Genomic DNA, 11,916 nt, shown 5'->3' with positions numbered 1-11,916 from the left:
GAGCCAGCCCTGACCCTGTGGCCGTGGCCACCGTCCCATGCCCCTGGCTGGGTGCCCACGGGCAGCTGAGGCTTCCACCACACAGGACAGATCCGTGGGTGCTTGATGGCATGACGGAGCTGGCCCTGCTCTGTCCCCACCCGTCTGGGGTCAGCTGGTAGACCTGCTCAGGTCATGGTCTCACAGTTCTTGGGCTCAGCCTTCGACCCTCTGCAGCCAGGTGTGCAGCTGGCACGTTTCTCCCTGTTTCTGGGCTGGAGGCTGGGGCTGCTTTGCCTGGCAGCCTGGGTGGGGGAGGTGGCAGGGACCGGGCTGTGGGAGAGAGGTCTGTGCTAGGCATTTCCTGCCCGTGTTACCCAGTGGCGGTGGGCACGACGAGCATGAGGCCTGGTGCCCGCCGGCTGCCAGGCACCCGCTCCGGGAGCTCAGAGAGCAGGTACGGTACACTCAATGCTGTTCACCTCTCAACTGTCTGACAGTAGGGGCTGGCGTGTCTCACGGACGCCCCCTCCAGCTTTCCTCTGTGTTGTCTTAAGGCTGATGGTGTCTTAGAGTCCGCGGAACACAACACAGCCTGCAAAGCGGGACGTGGGACAGGGGCCTGGCTGGTGCAAACCCGTGTTTATGGTGGTAAATGTGTGCTCCACCAGATGGGTTCTTGAATCTTCGCACACCCAGCAGGGACGTGATGAAGCCCTGTCCTGTCTGGGTGGATGACATGTGTCTCAAGGTGACAAGGACCTGTGCTGTCTGGACAGGACCCCAGACCCCAGGGGAGCCGGTCACGTGCCTTCACGCCTGCGGGGAGCAACCTCTCCGGCGGCCACCGGCCACTGTGAAGACCGGTGGGGCGCACAGCAGGGCACGGTGGATTCCACGCTGTCCTGCCCCGCGTGGTGATGTGGTCACACTAAACATTATGTGAAAAGAGGCAGGAGGCCGGGCTGTCGGGAGTGTCAGCAGCATAAAGCCTGTCTGCAGACAGGACGGCTCCTCCTGGGACGGGGCCACAGCAGGTGGGGCTCCTGCCGAGGATAATCTCCCAGCATGCCTGGGGTGGTGAGGGGTGGCTTTTGTATTTGGATTAGGAAAAGCTTGTGATTTTCACCTCAAAACCTCTACACTGGTGCAACGAGAGAAGTGGTTATTCAAGAGGGACCAGGAGCTCTCACTGCTCATGGCTGATGGCCACCAAGGGCCCCGTCTGGAGGGGCCCCAGGGAGCAGCAGGAAGGGCCTGAGCTGCTGGGTGAGGGAGGGAGGGAGTGGGCCTGGGGGTCTCCACCCAGGGAGCTGCTTGTCAGAATGGTGGGGAGCCAGGGGGCCACCTGCCCCTCAACCCCAGGGACGTGGCCGGGGTCTGGGCAGCCTTCCCCAGGCCTGCAGGGAGCAGAGCCCTCCTTGGGGAGAGCTGGCTTCCTGACTGTGGACCCCAGGGGCTCAGATGAAGAGTTTGGGGGCCATGTGGCCCGCAGGCCCCCATGTGTCCGTCAGGATGCTGACCCTGTGCAGAGGAGGAGGTGACAGGCTGTTGCACAATATGCCTGACCTCTGATCTCAACCCTCTGATGAGGACAGTGCTTACCCTGGACGCAGTCTCATGTCCAGCCCCCGTCTCCTCCCTGACCCCCAGAGGGACAGGGGATCTACTTGGCCAGTCTCACCAGCCCTGCTGCTGCCAAGCCATCCTAGGCTTTGAGGTCCTTTGGACCTCAGGGGTCTGGGGAGAGCAGGCTGGGTCTTGTCCTGCCAAAGGTTCAGGCCCCAAAGGCCACGTGGGTGGTGGGGACACAGCCTGTCTCCCGGGGCGGCGAGGAGGAACATGCTGGCTGGACCTCCCTGGCAGGCTTGCACTGACCATGGCCCTCGGGGGAGGCCTCCAGCGAGCATTGGGCTTATCCTGACACCTGCCCTGGGGGGACAGCCAGAGTCAGGGCGAAGTTTCTGGAATAGCTCCTCTGCAGGGGTGCATTAAGAAGGAACTATCTGGGTAGTCTGTTTCCGGGCTCCCCTCCCTGCTGGCTCTGGTCCGTGGCTGTGCAAATAGGTGTTCTTTGGAGCAGTGGCCCAGTCAGGCCGTGTCCCTCCGTTTCTGGGCGGAACGTGCGGTGCCCAGAGCCACCTTCTGGGTTCTGTGGCCGTGGGCCCGTGGGCCGGCAAGGGAAATGGGTTGCAGAGGGTCTGAGGTGGACGGGCAGCAGGGCTGGCCTCAGAAGCAGAGAACTGGTGGTGGGGGTGCTTGGGTGACAATACCCTTGCCCTCGGGTCTGGAGATGCTCCTGACTCAGGCTCGGAGGGCCTGCTCCGTGGACACTGGCAGGAGGCTGGTCAGCAGGCTGAGGTCCTGGCCCCGAGCCCCCTGTCTGGGCTGGCAAAGAGGGTGTGGTCCGTCCATCTCCCCGAGTTCCCAGAGCACGTGCTCAGCACAGAAGCAGGAGCCACGGCCACGGCCACGCTGCTGGAGGTGGAGCCCTGCACGATGGTTCCTGCCGTGGAGCAGGCCTGCAGGGCAGGGTGGGCAGGGGTCCTCTGGCCAGGCAGCCTGGAGGTAACCTCCGGGCCCTCTGGGTGTGGGGCCCTAATCCACTCCCAGCCTTCCCTTGAGTCCTCTTTGTGAGTAGGCGGGAGCCACAGACCCTGCTCTCTAGGGGCCCCGGGCCAGGCCCCATGCGTCACACATGGTTCCTTCCTCCGGTCCCTGGGGCTGGGGCCATCACTGCTGCAGTGTCCCCTTGCTTTGTCCCCTTCTGCTCCCCCAGCCCTAGTCTGAACTGGGTGGTTCAGTGAAGGGCCCTGAGCCTCCCACCTCAGCCCACTCTGCCTGCCTTGATTCAGGGAGCTGGGACCCCAACTGGATGGGGTGCCCTGGGCCCCACCATCTGTAAGTGCAGGGATCGTGGACGTGACTCCCAGACTTCCGGGTGACGACGTCCGAGGTTTAGGTGGCGGGGTGGAAAGGGAGTGTTCCCCTTAGAGGTGAAGCAAGGAGGCCCCCCATGACCCACCGGAGGGAGGGATGTGGAGGCTGCAGGGTGTGTCCAGGTGGGGGATTTGTCCACCATATGCCATCAGAGTCATGATCTTGGGTTATAGGCATAGGTGAGTGGGGGAGGGAGGCAGTGGGGCATCTGGGCCCCATTGGCAGCTGGATAGGCAGTGGGCTGTGCCGTCCAGCCAAGCATCTGTGATGCCGGCGATGCCAGCCTGAGCATCTCTGGGGGCCCACATCCGTGTGGCCCTCTGGGCCTCCTCTGGACAGCCTCGGTGGGTGACACGGTGCTCCTCTGTCCTGGGCCCTCCTCAGGATGGACGCTGGGCCTGGGCTGCATCGCAGGCGAGGGGTGGCAGGCCCCCCACTCTGAGACTGGGCATCCTCAGTCCTGCCTGTGGGGTCACCCGGCCACAGGGCAGAGGGCACAGGGAGACGTCTGCCCCACAAGGGGGCCTCTGTGGGGGCTGGACAGGAAGCCCACCACCTAGATCGGGGCCTCCTGGTCTACCTGACCTCTGGGCCTCAGAGGGTCAAAGAAAGGGATTGTGGTCCAGGATCAGCCAGCATTCCTGCGTTCACAGCCTCCTGATGCAGCTGTGGGGCGGGGTTGTGCCCTGGTGCTGTCCCCTCCCTGCCCTGTGTCCCCAGGTGGCCTTGTCTGTGGCAGCTCTCGAGGGCGTCTCCTCTCCCAGAGCCCCACTGACCTCAGCAGCTCAGAGCTGATTTTGCTTCATCCTCCCGATGGCGTGGTCAGTCCTTGCCCTGTCCTCCTCGGCTCAGCTGCACCTGACAGCCAGCCCCCCGTCCTTCATTCTCCTCCCACCCCTGTCGAGTCTTTGCTTCCCTCCCTCTCTGTGGCCCCCCAGCCCCTGGTGGTCAGGCCTTGCCCTGCACCCCTCAGGGCCCTCCTGGGGTTCGTGGCTTAGACTCCAAGTGCCTCCAGCTGTATCACCCCTGGATCCAGTGTCCCTGGGCTCTGCCACCCGGAGCCCAGCCCCAGTCACTGCTCCAGTCACTGCCCGAGCCCAGCTGCCCGGAGTCCGGTCGCAGTCACTGGGCCAGCTGGGCCAGGTCTTTAGGACTGGCAGCTTTATGGTTTCTCTGGTCACTCAGGGTGCTTCTCATGGGGCTTGGCACAGTGACCTCATCAGCAAGTGTCAGAGAATCTGGCCTTGCGAGGGGCAGCCGCTGTGCCCCCGGGGCGCTGGTGAGGCTTAGGGTTACAGAAGCAGTAGATCAGGAGGAAGAGAAATGTTGTTCACAGAGCCTGAAGGTCCCAGCAGGTGGGGAAGAGTGGTCTGGACACTGAGATGTTCCCATGTGTGGCTCTTCGCACCCCCCACCCCTGTGCTGGAGTGTCCTGGCCCTGTGTCCATGCTGGGGCGCCTTTCCATCTGCGAGTGGACAGACAGCTGCCTTCAGGCAGCCACAAAGTTTCTTTGCCCGATGGGGGCCTGGGGCCCTGCCAGCTTGGATGAGTAGCACTCTGCAGCTGTAGCCGTGGCTCTTTGCCTGGTTTACCTGCCCCACTGTGGCTCTTCCTGGACAGCGGGCCCAGGGAGGGGTGACCCCAGGGAAGCAGAGGAGACCCTGCACTGGGGGACGGCTGGGCATCTCTGGACCAGGCTCAGTGACCAGAGCACACCTTTCCCTGGGCTCCCTGGTGTGGGGAGGGGGCTGAGGGAGGAGTGCCCACAGTCTGTCTGGGGCCTGGGGCCCTCCCTGAGGCCACGGGGGGGGGGGGGTGTCACGGGCTGTCTTGTCCCCATCCAGTGACATCTGTCACCTGGGCTGGGGCTGGGGGCGTTGCACAGGATATCCCACTGATCACTACTGATCACTCCTACTCCCTGCGTGGGCTGTGGTTTTGCAGTGGCCCCACGCCCTTCCCAATGACCTTGGGCTTGGCCACATGGCTCTGCTGGTCAGTGAGATGGGAGGGGCTGGGTTGCAATGAGGGTGGGGGGTGCATGAGGTGTGCCCTGGCCTCCTGGGGTCCTCCTGGAAGAGATCCTGCTGGGGCCCAGGATAAACCCCCCGCCCGAAGCAGCTGGGTGGGCAGACAGCCCCTGGGGCCCATGAGCTCCAGCACAGCCCTTGCTGGGGAGCTGCCGAGTTTCAGGGGTGTTTGACACACATCGGCAAGTTGGAAGTGGAGGGCTATATTGTCTGTGTTTCTTCTGCCTTTTTCGCTTCACCCCCCCGCCCCCTTGGTGGAAATGACATACTGGGTGCTTGGCTCCCGCTCCCCCACGCGATGCGTCCTCTTGGAGCCCCGTGGACGGTGGACACTGGCCTCATCCTCCCCACCCACTTTAGTCCAGGGCTGTCCTGGGGGTGAGACTCCCTGCCCTCTGGGCTGCAGCCCCTGGGAGCTCCTGTGTGACCGCCTTGCATGGTGGGGAGGTACTCCCGCAGGCACCAGGGGGCGTGGGAGTGTCCTGAGCCCGGCCCCTGCCCACGGCACCCCTCTCCTCCTCCAGGCCCCCGGCCCACCCACGTTATTTCTGTCCTGTCGCACCCACCATGCCAGCCACCGGCCAGGGCAGGGAGGCCACTGGCCAGCCCGGACCAATCTGGGGACCAGGACTCAGTCCCCAGATTGTGTCTGGGGACCAGTCACAGAAAGGGGGCCGTGTGGGAAGGTGGGTCACGGGCCTGGCTCCGATGCCCAGCCCCTCCCCCGCTGGCCAGCAAGCCACGGAGCGCCACCTCGTGTGCTGTTATGGGGGTTTTGTCCTTTTCTTACGGACTTAACACTCGGTTGAGCCCTGCAGACGTTTCCCCAGGTCTGTTTGTCTTTGAAGCTTATTTATTCACTTCCTGGATAAAGAGACAAATTTGCATGCGGTAAAATCCAGTATTTCTATCTTGCATTCCAAGGTCCCCGTTCTGAAGTTGTTTTCATCCCAAGACGTAAAAGCTAGTTAGACTTTCTCCTGGTATAAAGCAAGCTTTGAAGGAGTAGAAGGAGGAGAACAGGACTTGAATTTGGTCCCCTGTTTCCCAGATCCATCCTGAGGGTTCGCGGACCCTCAGCCGTCACCTCGTCCACTTCATCCTCAGCTCTGGGTCCAGAGGCCCTTGAAGGTGCCTGTGGCTCCCTGGCGACCCGGGGCCGAGGGACCCCTGGGCATGGGGCCCGGTGAGCAGGTGGGAGCCCTGGGGGGCTGGCCTGGCGGGGAGGCCCACGGAAGGAGCCCTAGGCTCCCTGCGCCAGCTGAGCCCCAGGGAAAGTCCGGTTCTTTCTGAGAACTGAAGCTTAAGCTCTCCCGACTTGGGCTGCAGGGCGTGGCCTTGCACCTGAGCCAGGTCAGCTCCCGTGGGAGTCAAGTTCATACTCTGCACGTACCGCACCCTGCCCGGTGCCTGTGCCCAGGGGCTAAGGGCTGGCCTCCCTCCGCCTGGACCGCCACCTGCCCACCGCCATTGCGTGGGCCCCAGCCAGCATGCTGTCCCCGCCAGGTGGCACGCAGAGGTAAGTTGGGGTGCGCTGGGGTCGGCACGGAGACACAAAACACGTCTCTAGTCCCTGCATATTCCAGGGACTGGCAGAAATGAGCTGTTCTGTGTTTGTCTTTAGAAGGAAGTCACTATATTTGGGGCTATTTCTCAAGAATAACTGCCCTGAACTCACTCTTCATTTCAGGCTGTGAGTGACCCCTCCCTGTCTTCCCAGGCCCGGCGCTGGTCCCGGCCTCTGTGGGGACGTGGGGCTCGGGGCCAAGGGGATGACGGTTTGGTGTCTGGAGTGAAGGCCTGGGTGGGCGGCTGCTGGGGGTCCGGGACCTCCTGGCTTTGTCCTTGTCCCCCACTTCCCATGGCCAGGCCCCTGTGTGCAGCAGGAACTTCCTGGCATTGGGGGAGTTCCAGCCTGAGCCTCTGACACTCCAGGGCCAGATATCCGCGTGTATGGTTTAGGGTGCTCGCTGGAGGGTCTGAGGCACTTAGAGCAAGGCCCCCTCAGGTGCAGGCGCCCGGCCCTGCTGGCTCAGGGTAGTAAGTGCTGTTTCCCTTTGTATAAACAGAGGGAGTTGTGTTTTTTTGACAGTTCAGGTTCGGAGAGGGGATGGGTGTGTCTGGAAATGCTTTGCATTTTCGTTCTCTGTCTCATCCCACACGCTTTGGGGAGACGCCAGTGCCTCCGGGTGCTCTCCCCATGGGCCCCGGACGTGGGCATGACCAACTCTTTCCTCGGGTGAGGACAGCGGGTCCCCAGGGGCCAGCTGACACATGGAAGGTCCGGGTGTCCCCCTCTCCGTGGAGGTGGATGTGGTCACCACCCTGAGGAGGAAGCATGAAGTGGGGACGTCACTCTATCAGCTGGAGGCCAAGCCCAGGTCCCACTGGCTGCCCGGCCTCTGGCGCACAGGGAAGGCGAGGGGCCCCAGGGGGAGCCCCCCGGAGCAGGACGCCTGGTGGGACAGCAGGGCAGTGTGTTGTGGTTCCAGGTGGCCGTCCTGGCACAGGTTTGGGCAGCGGCTGTGCTGGGTGTCCCAGGCTTACGGGTCCACTCAAAAGCCCCGGGAGGAAGGGGCTGCCTGGGTCACTCGGACACGCTCGCTCACTGTCTTCACAGCCTTCGGCTTGTTTGCTTTCCTCGGATTGTGCACATGTCCAGAGGCCTCTCTCTGTTTGGCCAGCAGGCTTGGCTGGTTGACGGGTAAACTGAGCCATGGCCCTGGGGACAGAGGGACAGTCCCAGGCAGGCTTGCCTGGGGAGGTACCCTGTGGCCCTGGGCACAGGGAGGGGATAACCCCAGGCAAACTTGGCTGAGCGGGTGCCCAGGGGCCCTGGTGGTCGGTCGGAGGAGCCGTCTGGAGCAGAGACACGATCTTCCCCTCCAGGGGGGCTTGTGGTCTCAGCGAGTGGACTGTGATGGGTTAAGGCACAGACCCTCCTCTTTGGGGCACCCTCTGCTTGGGTGGCATCCCCAGCGGGGACCCCGGCCCCAGGTGGCACAATCTGCCTGGCAGCTGTTGGGGTGAAAGCCCAGATCTTCCAGGTCCTGCCTCAGAGTTGCTGAGCGGGGGGTGCTCCTGAAAACCTGCGTTTCTGGTTTGAGGCCCAGCTCTGTTTCTGGGGATCGAGTATCCCCTGGAGTGCTGAGCCTCCGGTCCTGCCTGTGGGGTGTGTGTGTGTGTGTGTGTGTCCCCGTACGAGGGCTGTGTGACCCTGTGGGGGTTGACCTCGCAGGAGGCTGTGGCTCCAGGTCTTGGGGCCAGTTCTGAGAGTGAGGGGGACGATGCAGGGGGACCTGGGAATAGTCTGCTGGTGCCCACCTGTGGTGGCCGCGAAGGGGGGGATGGAGAGGGTCAGTGGAGCCCGGGGGGAGGGTGCAGCACCTCCTCACCGTGTCTAGAGCGTGCCGCCCCTAGTGTGTGGTCAGGTGGGGTTCGCTCTGTCAGGAGTCACCGGTGCTTTTGGGAAAAGCCTGGCTTATGCCCCAAAGCTGTCGTGGAGCCCTACGGTCTGTCCCCACGTGGTCCGTGTGCTGGCCTGTCTGCAGCCGTCACCCTGACCGAGCGCTGGGTGGGTGTCCTCTGAGCTGGCTGCCGGCCAAGACAAGGTGTCCCCTCCAGGTGTGGCCTCCTGCTGGAGGGCTGGGGACAGTGGCCCTCACGGGTTCCCAGTCCACTAGTGGACCAAGGAATAAACCAACTGGAAGATGCCGTTCTCAGGGTGAGTCAGGCCCACACCTTCCAGAAGGCACTGTTTGGTGTGGGACTGTGCGGCTTTGTGATGGGGCCACCGTGACCTCTGTGGCTGGTGCCCTGTTGGGCTGTCTGTCCTGGCCTCTAGGCCAGGGGTGGGCTGGGAGGAGGGTCGTGTCCTCCCTACACCTGGCCGTGGGAGTGGCTTGGCTCCCAGCCTCCTGGTCTGGCACCCCTTGAGGGCCAGGCCAGGTCTGCCCCAGGGCTTCTCAGAGCCACAGAAACTTCTGGGAGGGACAAACCGGGAGTGCTTTGCGAATTGTCTCGTATTTTCCCAGCATTATGGGCCGCTGGTGCCCTCTGGAGCAGCCATCCGGGAGACACATTTGGTCTCTGCAGTGAAGGTGGTGACCGCCAGCCCTCCCAGGGTCACACCTGGTGGTCACCCATCCTGCAGGGGCCTGGAGGGCAGGGCTGCGGCCCCACCACCTCCACGGTGCCCCACTGGATGCGGGCTCAGGTGGCCAGCACAGGAGGCCACCTCTCTCCTGGAGGCCATCCTGGGAGCTCAGGAGGGACCAGGAGGCGAATGCCCTGCCCACCCGCTGCTCCTCCCGTTTCCCGCCCCACCCCCCACCCCCGGGACCCTGGGAGGATCTCACGCCTCTGTTGGTGGGGATAGGCAGCGCCTGCCCTGGGCCACTGAGGCAGCAGGGCTCCTGGGTCTTGCCCCCTGCGGGGCCCCCAAGGCAGACTCTGGGTCCCTGGGGAGGGGGTACTGCAGCAAGGGTGGGGCCTTCACGTGCCCCCCCCCCCCCCGCTCCCGAGGAGGGAAGGTACAGGCCAGGGTGGGCGAGGCTCCAGCTGTGTGACCGGATGGCCTGTCACGGAGCAGCGTTCTAGTGGCTGGCCCGATGGGCTCTGGGCGTGAGAAGCTGGGACGCTCAGGCTGAGGACGGCTCGGGCACCAGGCCCTGCTGCAGCAAGGTTGCTGGGCCAGGGCGTGTGCCGTCCTTGTCAACGGGCGATGGACAGGGTGTGGAGGGGCCGGGCGTCGTGCCGTCGTGGGGAGGAGCTCCCCGGGGGCTCCTTGGCCTCAGCGCGCCGGGGAGGGAGTCAGGACAGCACCCGGCTGAGGCGGAGGGGCCGAGTGCCCACCTCCCCACGGCGATGGTCACCCAGGTGCAGCACCAGCACCCAGGACACACTTCATGCGTCGCTCTGCAAACAGGTGTCAAAACAACCCAGGCGACACCCTCAGGTGTTTTCTGGTCTGGTCTGTCCTGCTCCATGTTTATTTTAATCTATTCAGTTTGTTCTTTTCTACCCTACATCTGTCTTATTTTATTCTGTATCTGTTCAGTCCTGCTCTCTCTCTCTATCTTAAGCCATCCTAACCCGTCCCGTCCCATCCCGTCCCATCTGTGGCCATGTTTCTCTGTCACGTCTTGCGGACGGTTACAATGTGGCCTTCTTTTCTTCTTCTAGAAGAAGCCCTTGGGTGGAGGGTGGCCCATATTATTCGGGAGATGTTGGGTTTGGGTGTCTGGCAGCCCATCCCTGTTTCTTCTTGGTTCTTCTTTGTATGGATGGCTCTGTGCTCTACCCACCCTGGCGTTGATGGTGTCTTCAGCAGAGGAAGCTGTGCTGACCTGGGAGACCTGGGGTGGCCCTGCCTCCCGGCCTTGTGCTGATGCAGCTCCCAGGGGCAGCAGAGACCAGCCTTTCAGGCCAAGTGCTTGGCTGTGGGCAGGGAGCCCTGAGTAACATCCATCCTGTCCTTGGCCCCCACTGATGAGATGCTCCGACTGTACCTGATGCCCTCAGCTTGTCCTTGTACCTACAGTGGTACAAGGGGCTCAATGAGGGCCAGGTGAAAGATGACGGATGCATCATGAGCAGGGATTTGGCAGGGGGGCGGCTTTGTGTGACAACCTTGGATCCTACATGCGAGCCCTGGGTTGGAGCCCCAGATGGGCTGAGGTAGAATGTGTTCTAAGGAAGCCCATTGGGTCCGGAGGCCCAGAGGACAGACGGAGGGCTTTGTAACATTTGACGGTTGTGTGTACAGGTGAGGGGGGAGGGTGCTGGGTCTTTCCAGCCCATTCTCCTGCTTCCCTCGGACCGTGGGACCACCGAGATGGAACAGAGAGTGTGGCCGGGCAGGTGGCTGGGTGTAGCCCGGGGCCTCCTATGCATTCTGTGGGGCTGAAAGTCAGCTCCCCGGATTAGGGTCAGTCCTGTTTTTTCTAGATTTTGGCTGAAACTGGCTGACTACTGGATGACCATCAAGCATTTGGTTCTATGTCCTTCTTCAGTGCCACTGAGGCGAGTGTGTGTTTATAAGGAACTGGTCAGCTGGAACAGCAGGTGTGTGTGTGTGTGTGTGTGTAGGTGTGTGTGTGGGTGTGGGGGGTGTGGGGGAGGGTGGGAACGAGTAATCCGGATATAAAAAACCCATTTCTGTCAGCCCCCCTGTGAGTCTCCCTCATAGTAAGCAAGCTCGCCAGACCAGAAGCTCCTGAGCTGGAGGTGGGATGTGCCAAACTGTTTTTATCCATGATTTGAGTCTTGTGTTGGTTCTTACCCACATGCCTGGGACTTCTCCCTGAGGGACCTGGGAGCAGACCCACCTGGGGCTCAGGGGCCTGGGGTCTTGAGCTCTCCCACGGGTGCCCCCCGGGACTGGACCAGGGCCATGTCTAGCAGACGGCACTGGCTCTTGGGCCTCTGCTGCAGGGGTTCTGGTACCGCTTGCTGGGGCTCTGTGGCCTCTAAGAGCAAAGCCTGACCGAGAGCCTGCTGGCCCCCGGATGCCACGGGACACCAGCCTTTCATGTTCCCGAGGCGGGCAGCAGGCCCACCACCTGGATGCTGGGCACTGAGCCCCACCCCAGGCATTCCGAGGCAGGAAGGTTGAGACTCTGGGAGTTGTCCTGTGAGCAGCCCAGGCCAAGCCCCCAAGGAAAGGGAGGTCCACAGAGACCTTTGTGCCTGAGCGGCAGGCCCCGTGTGGGGGTGGGTGCCTATCATCCAGGTGTTGGGCCTGCTGCCCGCCTCGGGAACATGAAAGGCTGGTTTTTTTTTTTTTTTTTGGGCCAGCAGGCTCTCGGTCAGGCTTTGCTCTTAGAGGCCACAGAGCCCCAGCAAGCGGTACCAGAACCCCTGCAGCAGAGGCCCAAGAGCCAGTGCCGTCTGCTAGACATGGCCCTGGTCCAGTCCCGGGGGGCACCCGTGGGAGAGCTCAAGACCCCAGGCCCCTGAGCCCCA

The 11,916-nt window shown here is 62.8% G+C and overlaps 1 protein-coding gene across 1 annotated transcript in view; it reads left to right on the top strand.

Moving 5' to 3' along the window:
* The first annotated feature begins 4,998 nt into the window (after positions 1-4,998).
* GAL3ST2 (galactose-3-O-sulfotransferase 2) overlaps positions 4,999-11,916 on the top strand; it is a 16,472-nt gene continuing 9,554 nt past the window's right edge. The window contains exon 1 of the mRNA XM_040450369.1: positions 4,999-6,469. Within this exon, the coding sequence (XP_040306303.1) occupies positions 6,441-6,469 (29 nt within the window). The 5' untranslated portion in view covers positions 4,999-6,440. The remainder of the gene's footprint in view (positions 6,470-11,916) is intronic.

The sequence above is a fragment of the Herpailurus yagouaroundi genome, unplaced genomic scaffold (genome assembly GCF_014898765.1).
Source record: "Herpailurus yagouaroundi ecotype Mexico unplaced genomic scaffold, PumYag 202, whole genome shotgun sequence".
Lineage (NCBI taxonomy): Eukaryota > Metazoa > Chordata > Mammalia > Carnivora > Felidae > Herpailurus > Herpailurus yagouaroundi.
The sequence above is the reverse complement of the archived record's forward strand: the minus strand, read 5'-3'. Positions and strand labels throughout refer to the sequence as shown.